Source organism: Esox lucius, chromosome 2 (genome assembly GCF_011004845.1).
Source record: "Esox lucius isolate fEsoLuc1 chromosome 2, fEsoLuc1.pri, whole genome shotgun sequence".
In the NCBI taxonomy this organism is placed as follows: Eukaryota; Metazoa; Chordata; class Actinopteri; order Esociformes; family Esocidae; genus Esox; species Esox lucius.
The window spans coordinates 28,595,811-28,613,049 of record NC_047570.1 but is presented as its reverse complement, the minus strand read 5'-3'; the positions used below and the strand labels follow the sequence as shown (position 1 = coordinate 28,613,049).

Genomic DNA, 17,239 nt, shown 5'->3' with positions numbered 1-17,239 from the left:
AATGTGATAGCTGCAGACACACGTTAATACTGCATTGTCTAAAATTGTGATCAGACTGAATCCAGGACTAAACTGTTTTGTGCTATGTTTGACAATATGCTTGAATTATGTAATGGGGTAAAATGGGGTGCTTTTCTGGTTAAATATAACAATAAACCTGGGTAAAGATAACTACAAAATATATCTACAAAAGGAAAACACTACAGCGACACCCGAAGACGACCTTATAAATGAATTGGCGTGACAAAACCTTTGACTGGTACTGTAGACGTTGGCTATTAATGAAGCAGTTACAAAGAGGCCCCTGATGGCCAGGCAATGATTCTGATCAAAGATTAGCCAAATCAATTTGGCAACAATATAAAACTCTATTAAAATCCCATGAATTGGTTTTGGTACACAATACTCCATTCTTCTGCAAAAACTGTTTGATGATAATGTCTGTTGAGGTTCTTCTTGTTCTGTCATTTGGTTTTCCTTTCTTTTTGCTTGGAAAGATATAATTCAAAATAGTATTTCAGTGATTTCAAACGATGTTTTTGTCACATTGACCTAGAACATGAGGGGAGGGTAAGTGAGACCTTCACAAATAGTTTCTAAGATATTTGCTTTGAAAATAAGTGCTGAGGCGGCCTGGGGTAGTCTAGCATTCTGAGCTGCTGCCTCCAGTGCACATGAACTGCCTCAGCGAGGGTTCAAATCCAGCCTAAAGCTCTTTTCCCCATAAATATGCTCCTCTGTCTTTCTCTACAATCTCAATCACTATGCCTGATCAAAAGCTACACTGCGTTGGATGGTTTCCATGTATTATAACGAACAAGGTTGCATTTTAATTCCACCCCATTTTTGTACTTTGTCATCTCTGATTATTGACCCTAAAGCAGAAAGCCTTTCCTCTTGTCTCATCTATTGTGTGACGGCCTGCACAACTGGCCACAAATTGAGAACACAATTTATTAAACACTTGTTTTTCACTGTGAAACTTGCCTGGGCCCAGGTCTGTGTGTGAGGTCTTTAGGTTTCCAGCACATTTCTATGGGCACTACTGTAGGGAGCAGACACAGGTCTTTAGGTTTCCAGCACATTTCTATGGGCACTACTGTAGGGAGCAGACACAGGTCTTTAGGTTTCCAGCACATTTATATGGGCAGTACTGTAGGGAGCAGACACAGGTCTTTAGGTTTCCAGCACATTTCTATGGGCACTACTGTAGGGAGCAGACACAGGTCTTTAGGTTTCCAGCACATTTCTATGGGCACTACTGTAGGGAGCAGACACAGGTCTTTAGGTTTCCAGCACATTTCTATGGGCACTACTGTAGGGAGCAGACACAGGTCTTTAGGTTTCCAGCACATTTCTATGGGCACTACTGTAGGGAGCATACACAGGTCTTTAGGTTTCCAGCATATTTCTATGGGCACTACTGTAGGGAGCAGACACAGGTCTTTAGGTTTCCAGCACATTTCTATGAGCACTACTGTAGGGAACAGACACAGGTCTTTAGGTTTCCAGCACATTTCTATGAGCACTACTGTAGGGAACAGACACAGGTCTTTAGGTTTCCAGCATGGAAGTGTGGATCCAAACCTCAGACCTACTTATCTCTGACCTCCATTTAGGTATTGATTACACACCGCTTCATGCATAAACATCACCATCGACACAGGGATCGAAATTCCACCCTAGAGGAAGACATTTCTCAAGTGACAACATCCACATTCTGAAGCTATCGCTTCAATTAGGGAACTCAGTTGAAACTCCTTCCAGAGAGATATGAGCAGCGTTCCATAAGTACCTTCGGGGATTATAGGGATGAGTTGGCTCATTCCCAAACAAACATTCCTGAAGTGAGGGGTCTGTGAGAAACGTTCCCTTAGGTCTGACTTTGTAATCCCTCTCAGGTCCCCGGCATCTAGCCTGATCTCACTGAGACTGATCGTGACAGTCTCAGTGATAGGATATCTAATGAAACGAGCTATCAGGTTTCCATGATTCGTATCTATTGGTACAAGTATTGTGAATCTGGTCCCAGATCTGTTCGACATGACAATACCATAGGAAGGTGATATGTAGCCACACTGATTGACTGAGGTACTGCAAATGAAACATCAATGTATCTTTTATAGGGAGATGGGGTATTGTGACACCAGCCAGTCTCCTCATTCTGGTGGTCTGGTTTTGTGAAACAACCATGATGAAATGTTATGAAGCTGGATATTTATAGCCTCTGACATTTAGAGATAAAGGTAATGGAGTGAGGAGCACACAGCCAGGGGTTTCTACTCAAGGCACACTGCTGAACAGTCTCAGATGGTGGTTACATCATCTGTTGGTATGGCTACCTCACCCCACTCTTGATAAGTATTCTAGACTGTCTCTGCGTCACACTCTGACAGGGATCACACGCAGCACAAACGAGCGCGCGCGCGCAGTTACGCTTGCCAGGATGGTAAAGCCCAAACTTTCACGTATACCATAACAAGTATTCTATTGCAAAGTGAGTAGACCAAATTTAACAACAAAAAATGTAACTTATTTAACTAACCTTGGTTTTGAAAAAATTACGTGTTCATGTGTTTGCTCATTTACAACAATCACACAGCACATGCATAATCTTGCTGGATTATCATACATTTCCATACAGTGGATGTAACTCAAACTACCTTTGGAATTGACCACTCTCAGTTCAGGTTAAACAACACAGACCTAAACACAGGATATACAAAAACATCAGTGGAGAGCATGGTCAGTTTACTATATAAGCAAGTGATCTCGATATGGAGCGTCAATACACAATTCAATAACAAAAATAATGTGGATAATTTATCAAGGAAACGTCGTAAATGCTTAACATTTATTCAGCTTGTAAACAGTCATAAACCAATATAAAAATGCATAGGCAATAAAACCATAGACTTGATTAGAAACATATTGTCTTACCTGGTTAATAAGGTTGACATAGTGGGTCCTTGTCAAATGTGTACAGATAATGTTGTTCTCGATGTCAGGTTAAATTTTAAACATCCATCATTATCTAAAAAGTTTCAGCTCGAAGTCAATGGGCTTCCACGAGTTAGACCAGTCCAGGTGAACGTTCAAGAATTCAAGCTCAAGACTATCCATATTTTAAGAGAGGTTTGTGAGCACGTTTTGGAAATACTGTAACCATCTCACCTGCGAATTATTTAATTCAATCGTAGGCCGATAACTTGTAGCCTAAAGTAACCTACTGCTGTCCAAAGAGTTCCAAACTTAAGGCTATAGCCTATCTTGTGCAGTTGTATTCCATGTTACTCTTCTGATAGGCGCGCATTCCACTTCTTTTTGTCCAGGACAAATCTCTTTCGGAAGACAAGGCAAAACTCATACTCTCTGCCAAGTAGCCAAGACGTTCAGGTTCAATGTCTCAATTAGCCTGTCGGTGCAATGTCTCTTTTGACATTTCGATTACAATACCCTTATGTTATAATTCCCAAGCTGAACATCGGAAAACTCTGATTTATCCTTGGAACGGTGCCAATAGCGCAGGTGATCCCACACCCGATAGCAACATTATTAGTCTACAGTGTGCAAAGCATTAGATGACAATCTGACACTGGTTTGAGTTTCAAGCCGTAGCCTATACGTATGCCCTTATAATTAAATGAATAGACCTATGCGATTTAACCTGCAGCTGTTTATTATTTTCCGCTGGACAAATAACCAATATTGTGGACAATAAAAGTGATTGTTATTTTCCTAATTAGTTAACACTAGCTTTTACGTTGGTGAGGCTTTAAAAATGAATATGCTAATCAAAGAAAGGTTTCTGTGAACTAGCCCAGGACACCGCTCAGCAGTGTGGGTTCGTAAACATCTGTTTGCAGCAAAAAAAAATCCAGTTGGTAGCCTATTCTATAGCCCACACCGAAACAGCACGTAAAGGGACCGGTTCACGACTGATCGTTTCCCTCCCTCCCTCGTATCGAAAAAGTTGTTTAATGCCAAGCCTTGTAAAGATAGAACAAACACTCCTTTTTAGCTAGAATTCTTCGAATAAATAATGTTAACCACGCAATTGACAATTAATTATAGTTCCTCCATATGGATCAGCCTTGCCACAAAAAAAAAACTCGTCTAAAATAATTGTCGTCGTTCCATATTTCTGACCATAGTCGTGAGCGGGTGGATGTCTTCTCTACAAGCTACTGCTGACACCTGAGGTCCGCTCCCCTATGCTGCATTCCATTGAAAATGTAGTAAACGCCCCCTTTCACTCAGCGCGTCCAATAGTGAGTGCTATCTCGTGGGCCCAGGGTAATTTACTGCAGGCTGGCTACATAAATAACAGAATGACATGATATTGTATTTCTGACGGCTTATTTGGAAAAGTGAAAGAGTGATATTAAACTTTTATTTTAACAAGGAACACAGACTGAGGCCTATGTATATTTTACAGCTGGGACCAGCTTATACATGTTTACACAGTTTAGGTTCAATGATTAAAAATAAACAGTAAAAAAGTGAGTGTACAGGCCAAACAAGACACAGAGAACAGACAAAACAAGATACTCACAAGACAAAGTACATTGCTATTAACACCGGTGTTATTCCCTCAGTGGCCTCTGATTTTTAGTGGATATTGGACCTGGCGAGGTCTGCCCTGCCCCTTAGGTGTACTAAACACATTCAGTGCACTTGTCCTCGAAGCATACATTTAAGACCATGCACAAGGCCCTTCAACACAAACATGTAGCTTCTTTTAAGTTTTATACTTTTGTCAGGGCGCGGAATCAAAAAATAGTTACAGGCAACACAAAAATAACAATCAGTTTATGTAAAACACCAAAATAAAAATAACTTACGGTTAAAACAATCAAAGTTAACACAAAGATAGCAGCTGATCGTGACATTTACACAGAAGTTATTCCCCTGATGGCACAAGAATTTATCCACAGCAGTTACAATCAACACAGAAACAAAAATGTCTAAAATGGGCAAGAGGGACAAGAGTCCCAAGTTGGGGTGGTGCGTTGAGGTATAGTCAGACTGTATTGTCCGTGACGACAATTCTTCCCGGTAAACCTGTAGGTAAAAATGATTCTTGTGACCTTCAGGCATACAGGGCTAAGGCCGAGCTGATATTCAGATTATTTTTATCTACTGTATAAAGGCATATGACACTTAAATGTTCCATGAAAAGTGAGAGCAGTAAAGAAAAATGGGAAGTGACCTGTAATCCACCCCTCCAACAATGGCAGTTTCTTGTCATTATTTTACACGGTAACTATGTAAAGAGCACTTTCATATTTACAGCAACGACCAAAGTTTGAGAGAATCAAAACTGCACTGTATAATGGGTAAACTTTGACTGACGGCTGATGAGAGTCGTGCTTTGATGCAAATTGATTTGTAGATCAGTAAGTTGGCAGGTGCTTTGATCCTCTGGAACAAGGCCAATAAATCCCAGACTGCCTGTCTCTGAAGCCTTGTTCACACTGGAACTTTGAAGTGACTCAAATCCAATTTTTTCCAATATCCAATTTCAATCATCTTTTCTCCTTGCACTCCGAATAGCCACAGAAAATCTGATTTTAGAAGCCACATTTCTAACCACATTTATAGGTGGTTGGAAATCAGATACGAATCAGGTCATTTGACGTGTGGTCTGATTGGTCAAATCAGATTTATCGGCACGTTTATGAATCTTCTTTTACAGTTATTCAGGCTATGTTGTATTTTGTTTGAATATACTCAAATCTCATTTGGCCACTTGTTTGGACAGTCGTTTTTCAAAAAAAGCCCTGTTATCCTGTACATCTCCTGCCCAGTGACATCTATCACCTTCGCTCTCCTCTGTCACTCCTACACCTCAACTGTCCTCAAACCTCTCCTCCCCTCAGTCCTCCTTCAGGTCTCCCTCCCTGCCCCTCCCCTCCTGTGTCCTCTCCACCCAGCAGATCAGTGCTGCCTGACACCTCAGGGAATTGAACATTATTTTCATCTACAAGTCAAGACATCTCCCTCCCCATCCCACTTCACTCCCCCACCCCTGTGGCATCTCCTGCTGCTATTACTACTGTGTGTAGACCTACTTCAGACATACATTTTTGGTGGAGAGGACCAATCATTCCAGTGTCTGATCGCTGGAGATATTAATGATGTCCAATAATAGACTGGAGAACTTGTTTTTTCTCTCTCATTTGTAAACATGACAAGTCAGGACACAATGGGCCAATTCACGAGAGTTTGCATTAACAATGGATAATTTGCAAATTTCCTACAGTACCTTCCTACAGCTTGTCCTTTTCAGGAGCTATGTATGAACAATCTCCATGACAGAGTAATCACCCAGCAACAACATGGCCTCCACTAGACCCATAACTACAGAGCAATCTGCACAAAGAACAAAGTACTTTAATATACTGTTTGACTAAAGTGGAACACCTAAGGAGCACAGAATGAGAAACGTTAGAACAAGATTTAAAATTGGACTTATTTAGGCGATTCCTCCCTCTTTCACTCTGCTTTTATCAGTTTTGTGCCTAGTAGACACAACCTTCAGACGGTAACATTGAGCTATCATCGATAGCTTTGCAGCCATAACAGAGCTTAACACATTAGTCTACTCGTTGCATGTTGTTCTCAACGACCAAACTAGCCTACTGGGATTAGAAAACATGAAGAGTGTCGAGTGTCAATCTTTTCCACAACGTAATGTATTGTTTTAAAAAGAAAAGTTTAAAAACCAAACAAGAAAGTTATTAGACAACATTCGGAACGCTTTTGTACCAGACGAGAGATCAGCCGTGTACGTCTCCCTCTACCTGGTCTGCTTTACGTCTCTGTACCAGATGAGATCAGCCGTGTACGCCTGTATCTACCTGGTCTGCTTTACGTCTCTGTACCAGATGTGAGATCAGCCATGTACGCCTGTTTCTACCTGGTCTGCTTTACTTCTCTGTACCAGATGTGAGATCAGCCATGTACGCCTGTTTCTACCTGGTCTGCTTTACGTCTCTGTACCAGATGAGATCAGCCGTGTATGCCTCCCTCTATCTGGTCTGCTTTACTTCTCTGTACCAGATGTGAGATCAGCCGTGTACGCCTCCCTCTACCTGGACTGCTTTGCTTCTCTGTACCAGATGTGAGATCAGCCGTGTACACCTGTTTCTACCTGGTCTGCTTTACGTCTCTGTACCAGATGTGAGATCAGCCGTGTACGCCTGTTTCTACCTGGTCTGCTTTACTTCTCTGTACCAGATGTGAGATCAGCCGTGTACGCCTGTTTCTACCTGGTCTGCTTTACTTCTCTGTACCAGATGTGAGATCAGCCATGTACGTCTCCCTCTACCTGGTCCGCTTTACATCTCTGTACCAGATGTGAGATCAGCCGTGTACGCCTGTTTCTACCTGGTCTGCTTTACGTCTCTGTACTAGATGAGATCAGCCGTGTACGCCTCCCTCTACCTTGACTGCTTTGCTTCTCTGTACCAGATGTGAGATCAGCCGTGTACGTCTCCCTCTACCTGGACTGCTTCACCTCTCTGCTGATAAAACAGATGAATACAGAAACAATTACCAACAATAACCTGGGCAGCCGGACTGGGGTGCTGACCTGTGGAGGTTCCCCAGTGTCATGTTCATTAGGTCACAAAGCCAGTAGTACTGAAAGCCGTGTGCCCAGCATTCATGGACGTGTCCTGGCTCGCTGAATGGTTTTCCATCCCCGTCCCCGTGGTTCCCCCACCATCATTCTCTTTGTTTATGATCGTCTTTGAGATATTTACAGCAAGACCAGACGTATGAATCACCCTAGCTGATTTTTATTCTGCTGGAGGCCAAGTGTGGACAGTAACCATTCGTTTGGATGAGCATTACGCAAAGAGGGGTGTGTGTGTGTGTGTTTGCACGTAACATACAGAGAGCCTGTGTGTGTGTCCCTCTTGCTAATCACATCTGTCGTTCTTTACTGGCTGAGATGTATGCCAGCAATGGTTGGCATGGCCTGATAACCAGAATGGTTTTGAAAGAGGAACATGGCTGAGAGATTTCTGGACTGCGTGAATAGAGATAGGCAGTACACCACAGAGACACATCAGAGAGAACGCAGAATCACCCCTTTGATTGATGCGAAACTGTTGAAAAAGACTAAATAGACAGACAACATGGCTGAAATCCAACATCCTGCAGAAAGACAATCCCAAATACTGTTTGTTTGTAAGGGTCAACATGTAACTGGTTCTGGCCCGAAACTTAGTTGACTCGGTGGATCAAATGAAAATGAATACAGAACCTAATTTGGTCAGCAATGCGTCTTTCTCTTGAAGTATTGTATCATTTTGGGCTGGACCACTGCATGGATGAACAATATTCACTGGATCATTAACAAAGATCAGCCTTCCTTGACAGAGAGATCTCTCTCTCGCTCACACACACACACACACACACACAACACACACCTGACAAGGAATTCTGACATGTGTATGGCATCAATCCAACAACAGCACCTTTGTAGAGTGTTATATCAAGTGGAGGTAGCCATCCTGCTGGCAGATGGACGTCTCATTCTCTCAGTCAATGTTAAATGGGCCTCAAAGGCACTTCCTGTTTCTATCTTACCCACCTCATAATGCTGTGGTAAAGGAAAGAGTGTTTTCCCAGTATACAGTTTATTTGGGGTTAGGGTTATTTCTTACAGTAGATGGCAGACGTCCTGGTGAATATTGAAATGTATCAGCAAAGGCACAAACGCTGATCTGGCCACTGATGCAATCTCAGAATATCTCAACCGCTCTTGGCAACTGAGATAACATTTTGCTGCTATTTTCTTTCAATTATGATTTTAAAATGCTATTTTTCCCCCCTCCAGGTCATATATTGTATGTGCGTCTACATAATACCATGTGTCAAGGATCTACTGAGTTTTCTATATTTGGGACCTGTGAACCTTCTTGACCCTGCTCTGCTTCTGATTCCACACCTGTGTATGAGTGTGTTTGTGTGTATATGTGCACATGGAGACAGTGGATGGCCATCTAACACTGAGACAGGGATATTACCATAACTTAAAGGGTGGCACTTTTTGATTTTGAGCAAATGCTGTCGAGTTTTGTTTATGCAGCAGTAGCAGTTTGACATACAGGCCGGTGTGTGTGTTTGTGTGTGTGTGTGTGTGTGTGGAGGCCTTCTCGGGACATCTCAACACAAACACCAGGGGCCAGTAAATACAGCTGCAGGCAGGGTGAGTCAATGTCAGAGCATGTCTCCGATCATCATGAACTGATGGTGTGTCGTTCTGTGGTGTGGTACTGCATGTGCGTATGTGCTTTCGTGTGTATGTACATGTATATCCTCTGTATTACGGGTGTATGTGCGTGCCTGTTCAAATGCTGTAAATATCCTGTATATGGATGTGCCCTCATAGGAGACTGTAAGCAAGTATACACAGTAGGTCTTCTTCAACGTTCATTCAAAAGTAAAATCACCGGGCTGAACCAAACACTGGTTCTGGTCCTACAAGCAGATGTGCCTGCTGTAATACCACAGTAGTAATTCCCCAGCCCCGTAGCTCCGGGAAAATCACATAAAAATAGAATACCAGAACACCACACTAGTCTTGTGAAACTCAAGCACCTGTTCACACTATATCAAATGGACAAAACAGACCTAGAGCATGAGAGGTTTGACAGTCTTTCAGTGTGTCAATGCAATGCATTTGGTGTAGTTAATGGGAAATTCACTATTTTAAAGCTTTATTTTAAACACAACAAATTAAAAGCGGCCTGTTGGCCAGGGGTCATCTCTGGTGGACTCACCACTTAAACATCAATCTTGCTGTAGATGTGTCGTGATACAAGGGACTTCATAAGAAGCAGCGCCCGTTCTGGGGCTTTGAACAAATTGTGATGTAGAAGACATCTTCTGAATTTCTGAATGGGGGGACAATTTCCCAGATGTGCCCCCATTTGCCAAGAGACAGATGGAGCGCTTCGTTATGGTTTTAATGCTCATTCTCATGTCTTATTTTGGACCCCGGAGGTGACACCAATCTTACTGATCAGGACATACGCGTAAGCCAGCAGTAGCACTGGGTGACCAATGATGAGGTACATTGGTTTCAAAACTAGCACTTTCACCCTATTTACCACTATGTATAAATATTAAACTAAACTGAGAACTGGTGTGCCAAATATTGTCTGCCAGCACTGATGGACCCAAAATCTCACATCTGACAAATTACTCAAGACTTCATACGTTTGTTTACCTAGCCACCACTTCAGATAACTATCAAAAGCTAGCTAAACATCAGTGGGAATGGTAGAGGCATGCACTTTCTATAAAAATACAAAAGTCAAAATCCCCTTTATTTACATAATAAATCGGTTGATTTGTGTTTAATGTGGCCATTAATTTATGTACAGGCACCATATGCACTGTAAACTGGTATGAGCATAGTGAACCATCTAACATTGTTTTAAAATACCCCTGGTAATCCTTCTGCTGGTGGGGGATTTGACATAAGGCTATTTCTGTCACAGGACAAGAACAGCAGTCAGCACCATAAATAGGACGGTATTGTGATCCAAGTCCCTGTCTGCACCCAAATTGTTCACTATTTAGCGCACTGCTTTTGACTTGGACCCAGGAGTGTGTTCTGTTAATGGGATCACAAGACTGGGTACAGGATGGTAACCATGGAGGGTTGTGTTTTCTGGACAGCACTGCATCAGACGTGCGGCAAAATGTCATTTCTATAATCCGATTTTCCTTTGAATGTGCCAGAATATCTGACTAGGGAGATCATATGACAGGTAGATAAAGAACACAAGGTTGGTGAGTGAGTGGATGTGGATATTTATATTCAGGTTTTACTGTCTTGAAAGGATAGTAAAAAACATTGACCTTTTGTTTAGGTTTAGGGTAATCTTTGGGTTAGAATTAGGATGAGGCCTTTCATGTTAAGGTTAGGGTAACAATTTTAATGGGTTCCCAATTGTGTGTGGATCCCCACAAGGATAGTAAAACCTAAAAGGATACTTCAAGGTTGTCCGCTCAGAGAAGAGCAGATTGCTCAGACTTGTGTCCTAGTCTCCTTTTATCTATATATTGTGCATTTCTCCAGGGATCAGACACATTGTAGGTATTCATTGACATGTACTGCAGCAGCTAGGATTCCAACTGAGCCCGCGGCTCTTTCTGCAAAAAACTTTTTCCATATTACTTGAACTGGTGTTTTGGACAATTACCACAATAGACTTCAGGAATCATCCTTGGACTCTCTGTCTGGCCTCACCCCCCACCCGTTAACGCGTCTCAGATTGTCCCATGATGTATGTAAGGTAAGCTGTACAAAGAACACAAAATGACAGAAAGGGAGTAATGCCCTTGACTAATTCAACAATAGATTTTATTATTATTGCAACACGTTTAGGAAGGTTTCGGTTGGTGTGAACTGATATTTACTGTCTCTTTACGAATACTGGAAACAGCCTAATAAACAGACATGTAGAGATGGGCGGATTATTCTTTATGAAGGGGAGTTTACCCAACTGTGTCCTGTCTAAATGCTATATTTCAACCAGTTGTGTTTTTAAACATTTAATATACCTGAACAGACCCCAGGGTTCCACCCGAGGGTAAAGGGCGGGGCAGAGTTGTCTTCTGACTGGCATGGAATTAATAATAACAATGACTCACTCACTCACTGTCTGATGTGCCCAACATTCCTCTTTATGGAAAAGTAGTGCTTAACATTGAACTATGTACGTGCGGTTTTTGTGCGCACATGATGAGTTCAGGTAAGTCTTTACATCCTTGGGTCACTTTCTACTTGACCTCGGCTGGTTTTTGATCATGTGTCTTCTTCTTACTTTCTGGTCTGCTTTGTGATAAACCCAGGATAACTGTAGAGAGCTGTTTGTTCTGAAAAGCCACCAAACAGACAACTCCAAACCTAAGCAGGAAATCACAAGTTGGATTTGTCCAATAAGAACCAAATATCTTCTCTGAACAGGGCAGGTTCAGTAGAGATGAAATGTTTAGCTCTGGGGCATCCATCACAGTCCGGGCAATAAGGACATCAGAGGAACACCAGCATCAAAACATCACTGAAACATTATTCCCTCATGGAGGGAATAATGGCATCAGCAGCAGAAACCTCCTCTGGTGACCAGGGCCCAACACAACCCTGACTTACCAGGTGTGTGAACAAGCAATCACATGCTGACCCACGTGACCAGAATGGACGGTGTTGCGTTGAGACGGAGGACTGCAGACTGGACTGGAGAATAGACTTTGACTATTTAGGTGGAGATGGTGGAAACCATTCCAGCAGTGGGTCTGGGAAGCTGTCTGTTGATGCTAATCAAATTAGCCCGAAGCCAAGCCCCCTGTTGTCCGTGGGGCAGAGGTTCACAGTCACTTAACAAGCATGGAGATGCACAGACCCATGCACTCATTGACTAAAGGCCAGAGCTTCACAGACAATTAAAAAGCATAGAGATGCCTAGGGAAACAATGAAAAAGAGAGGTAATACCAGGGAGGGAGGACTGGGGACACATTAGAGGGGGAGAGATGACCAGTAAAAAGCAGGCCAAGAAATCCAGTGAGGGGTGGTCCCCAACTGCAAGCAGCACCTGGCGAGCCAAATGACTTAATGGAGCTTGTTAATTAACTTTAAACAACTTAATTTTGTCCTGACTCCAAGTTCCCACCAGCTGGCCTCTACGCCCACACATAAGCACACACGGCATACTGGGAGGAATTTAAGGCTTTTTTTGCCCAGTGTTTGGTCTCTCAGCCACAGTGGGCTGGACAGTCCTGTTTCCCCTCTCTGGCTGGGTCTATTGTGCATGCTCTCAGCACGTGTGTGTGTGTACACTCTCCCTTACTCAGAAGTCTACTCTTCTGCATGGATTTGCAAAAGCCCAGGAACCCCTATAATACATACAGTGGGGAGAAAAAGTATTTGATACACTGCCGATTTTGCAGGTTTTCCTACTTACAAAGCATGTAGAGGTCTGTCATTTTTATCATAGGTACACTTCAACTGTGAGAGATGGAATCTAAAACAAAAATCCAGAAAATCGGGATTAAATAATACATTTGCATTTCATTGCATGACATATGTATTTGATCACCTACCAACCAGTAAGAATTCCGGCTCTCACAGACATGTTAGTTTTTCTTTAAGAAGCCCTCCTGTTCTCCACTCATTACCTGTATTAACTGCACCTGTTTGAACTCGTTACCTGTATAAAAGACACCTGTCCACACACTCAATCAAACAGACTCCAACCTCTCCACAATGGCCAAGACCAGAGAGCTGTGTAAGGACATCAGGGATAAAATTGTAGACCTGCACAAGGCTGGGATGGGCTACATGACGATAGGCAAGCAGCTTGGTGAGAAGGCAACAACTGTTGGTGCAATTATTTCGAAAATGGAAGAAGTTCAAGATGACGGTCAATCTCCCTCGGTCTGGGGGCTCCATGCAAGATCTCACCTTGTGGGGCATCAATGATCATGAGGAAGGTGAGGGATCAGCCCAGAACTACACAGCAGGCCCTGATCAATGACCTGAAGAGAGCTGGGACCACAGTCTTAAAGATAACCATTAGTAACAAACTACGTCGTCATGGATTAAAATCGCCAGCGCACGCAAGGTCCCCCTGCTCAAGCCAACGCATGTTCAGGCCCGTCTGAAGTTTGCCAATGACCATCTGGATGATCCAGAGAAGGAATGGGAGAAGGTCATGTGGACTGATAAGACAAAAATAGAGCTTTTTGGTCTAAACTCCACTCGCTGTGTTTGGAGGAAGGAGAAGGATGAGTACAACCCCCAGAACACCATCCCAACCGTGAAGCATGGAGGTGGAAACATCATTCTTTGGGGATGCTTTTCTGCAAAGCGGACAGGACGACTGCACCGTATTGAGGGGAGGATGGATGGGGCCATGTATCGCGAGATCTTGGCCAACAACCTCACCTCAGTAAGAGCATTGAAGATGGGTCGTGGCTGGTTCTTCCAGCATTACGACCCGAAACACACAGCCAGGGCAACTAAGGAGTGACTCTGTAAGAAGCATCTCAAGGTCCTGGAGTGGCCTAGCCAGTCTCCAGACCTGAACCCAATAGAAAATCTTTGGAGGGCGCCGAAAGTCTGTATTGCCCAGCGACAGCCCCGAAACCTGAAGGATCTGGAGAAGATCTGTATGGAGGAGTGGGCCAAAATCCCTGCTGCAGTGTGTGCAAACCTGGTCAAGAACTACAGGAAACGTATGATGTCTGTAATTGCAATCAAAGGTTTCTGTACCAAATATTAAGTTATTCTTTTCTGATGTATCAAATACTTGTGATTTTCTGGATTTTTGTTTTAGATTCCATCACTCACAGTTGAAGAGTACATATGATAAAAATGACAGACTTCTACATGCTTTGTAAGTGGGAAAACCTGCAAAATCGGCAGTGTATCAAATACTTGTTCTCCCCACTGTACCCTGTCGTTAGTCCCCATTGTGTGTAGTCACTTTCCTGGAGTTCTGCCTTACCTCCTCTCATTCCTCCTCTCTCATCATGGGTGGCTGGGTCTGGGTGGTGGATGTGTAATTACCCAGTCCTATTGCAGCCATCAGAGCCAGACCTGGGTCCAACGACTATTATAAGACTTAGCCTTTGCTTTAGCCTCCCATGAAAGTTATTTCAAACAAAGCTAGCATTTACTTTTGAAATGGTATTTGAACCCAGATGTGATTAGAGCATTACCACAGAGTAACAAGCCATGAAGAGACTCTAGGATTACAGGGAAAGGCCTGAGTGGACACTAATCCTGCATAGGCTCAAAAAGGACAGAGCTGTCAAAGCTCTGGCAATAACAGCTTTCATCTTAATGGGATGACAATGAGGGAGATGGGAGGAAGAGAGGGAGAACTAGGGAAGAGGGGGAGGGAGCAAAAGCAAGGTAAGGACAAAGGTACAGAAAGAAAAAGACAGAGGGAGTATGACTGAAGTGTGTGAGATTGGGGAGAGACTAGGGGGGTGACTGAATAAGGTGGACAGAAGTGAGAAACATAAGAATGGGGGAGATGGTTCATGATAACGAGGGCAACAGGAGGCAACACACAGTACCTCATATATATATACACTCACCTAAAGGATTATTAGGAACACTATACTAATACTGTGTTTGACCCCCTTTTGCTTTCAGAACTGCCTTAATTATACGTGGCATTGATTCAACAAGGTGCTGAAAGCATTCTTTAGAAATGTTGGCCCATATTGATAGGATAGCATCTTGCAGTTGATGGAGATTTGTGGGATGCACATCCAGGGCACGAAGCTCCCGCTCCACCACATCCCAAAGATGCTCCATTGGGTTGAGATCTGGTGACTGTGGGGGCCATTTCAGTACAGTGAACTCACTGTCATGTTCAAGAAACCAATTTGAAATGATTCGAGCTTTGTGACATGGTGCATTATCCTGCTGGAAGTAGCCATCAGAGGAAGGGTACATGGTGGTCATAAAGGGATGGACATGGTCAGAAACAAAGCTCAGGTAGGCTGTGGCATTTAAACGATGCCCAATTGGCACAAAGGGGCCTAAAGTGTGCCAAGAAAACATCCCCCACACCATTACACCACCACCACCAGCCTGCACAGTGGTAACAAGGCATGATGGATCCATGTTCTCATTCTGTTTACGCCAAATTCTGACTTTACCATCTGAATGTCTCAACAGAAATCGAGACTCATCAGAGCAGGCAACATTCTTCCAGTCTTCAACTGTCCAATTTTGGTGAGCTCGTGCAAATTGTAGCCTCTTTTTCCTATTTGTAGTGGAGATGAGTGGTACCCGGTGGGGTCTTCTGCTGTTGTAGCCCATCCGCCTCAAGGTTGTGCGTGTTGTGGCTTCACAAATGCTTTGCTGCATACATCGGTTGTAACGAGTGGTTATTTCAGTCAAAGTTGCTCTTCTATCAGCTTGAATCAGTCGGCCCATTCTCCTCTGACCTCTAGCATCAACAAGGCATTTTCGCCCACAAGACTGTTGCATACTGGATGTTTTTCCCTTTTCACACCATTCTTTGTAAACCCTAGAAATGGTTGTGCGTGAAAATCCCAGTAACTGAGCAGATTATGAAATACTCAGACCGGCCCGATTAAATTGCTTAAATCATCTTTCTTTCCCATTCTGACATTCAGTTTGGAGTTCAGGAGATTGTCTTGACCCTAAATGCATTGAAGCAACTGCCATGTGATTGGTTGATAAGATAATTGCATTAATGAGAAATTGGACAGGTGTTCCTAATAATCCTTCAGGTGAGTGGTATATACCTCAGTGAAATAGAGGGAGTCATGAATGACCACTTCAAGATTTCAGGATATATCTGAAAAAAGTATATAAATGGGAAGATACTTGTGTTAGATTTGGTTAATAATTATTGGGTGCCAATAACCTCAATCCACGTGTTTGAGAAAATATATCTTAATGTTTTTTGTTAACATAATTGTACCTGAATTTACGTTGCTGATAAACAACAACCACATTCCTACAAAAGCCTTTTCAACCCATCTTTACCAAGGCCTCCAATCACTCCAGAGGAAACTATACATAGGGGACGTGAAACTGGAGAGCGAAAATTACAGCTTGTTGTCTGACCTTCTCTTTATGAGAAATGTGTGCATCTATCTGTACTGTATAGATGTAATAACAGGGTTATTTTCACATCCATTATCCACGCAGCACCAACAGATAATAACAGGCTCACAGGGACCTGTGTTCCTCTGGTCCAGACATCGGGTTCGCCTATAATGAAGGTATGCACGAGATACAATACACCACTTCCTATAGTATATAACAACAGGGTTGTACACGACTATCAGATACATCCACAGCTCAACAGGACCCACTCATTTATTCCCTCAGACAGAATGGCTTCCGAAGTGCTGTAAGACCTTTCATCGCTGCAGGCCAGGCCTGGGCACAGGCCTTCCGGGGGGGCATGGGCTGAAACGACACCCAGCCCCAACCCCAGGGGCTATCGGTTCACGTGCCAGGTGCAGACGGTCATTACCCTACCTGACGTTAAGACAATGATGTCTACAACTGAAGGAAAATCATCTGTTAAGGCTACTTCTGAAGAGAACCACCGACATACTTTTTCTGGGTGATTCCGCAAGATCTTCAGAGAGGATAACTTGCAATGTAAATCTTCCATGGCCCTTTGAAAATTATAAGACACTGTCTCCACCTAGTGA

General features: G+C 43.1%; 1 protein-coding gene and 1 long non-coding RNA gene across 3 annotated transcripts in view; one reads left to right on the top strand and one right to left on the bottom strand.

Annotated features, from left to right (window-relative positions):
- The window catches only part of adamtsl5 (ADAMTS like 5), a 42,256-nt gene extending 38,054 nt beyond the window's left edge, over window positions 1–4,202 (bottom strand). Inside the window, exon 1 of one of the 2 annotated variants that reach the window (XM_010877565.5) lies at window positions 2,941–4,202. In XM_010877565.5, the coding sequence (XP_010875867.2) occupies window positions 2,941–2,960 (20 nt within the window). In that variant the 5' untranslated portion in view covers window positions 2,961–4,202. Of the gene's footprint in view, window positions 1–2,663; window positions 2,684–2,940 lie in introns of those variants that run through there. The other variant, XM_010877593.4, reaches the window with a different exon arrangement.
- Window positions 2,144–17,189, top strand: LOC109616805. The gene is made up of 3 exons (XR_002198066.2): window positions 2,144–2,497; window positions 16,725–16,798; window positions 16,908–17,189. It is a non-coding gene; the product is annotated as an uncharacterized LOC109616805 (long non-coding RNA).
- The last annotated feature ends 50 nt before the right edge of the window (window positions 17,190–17,239 follow it).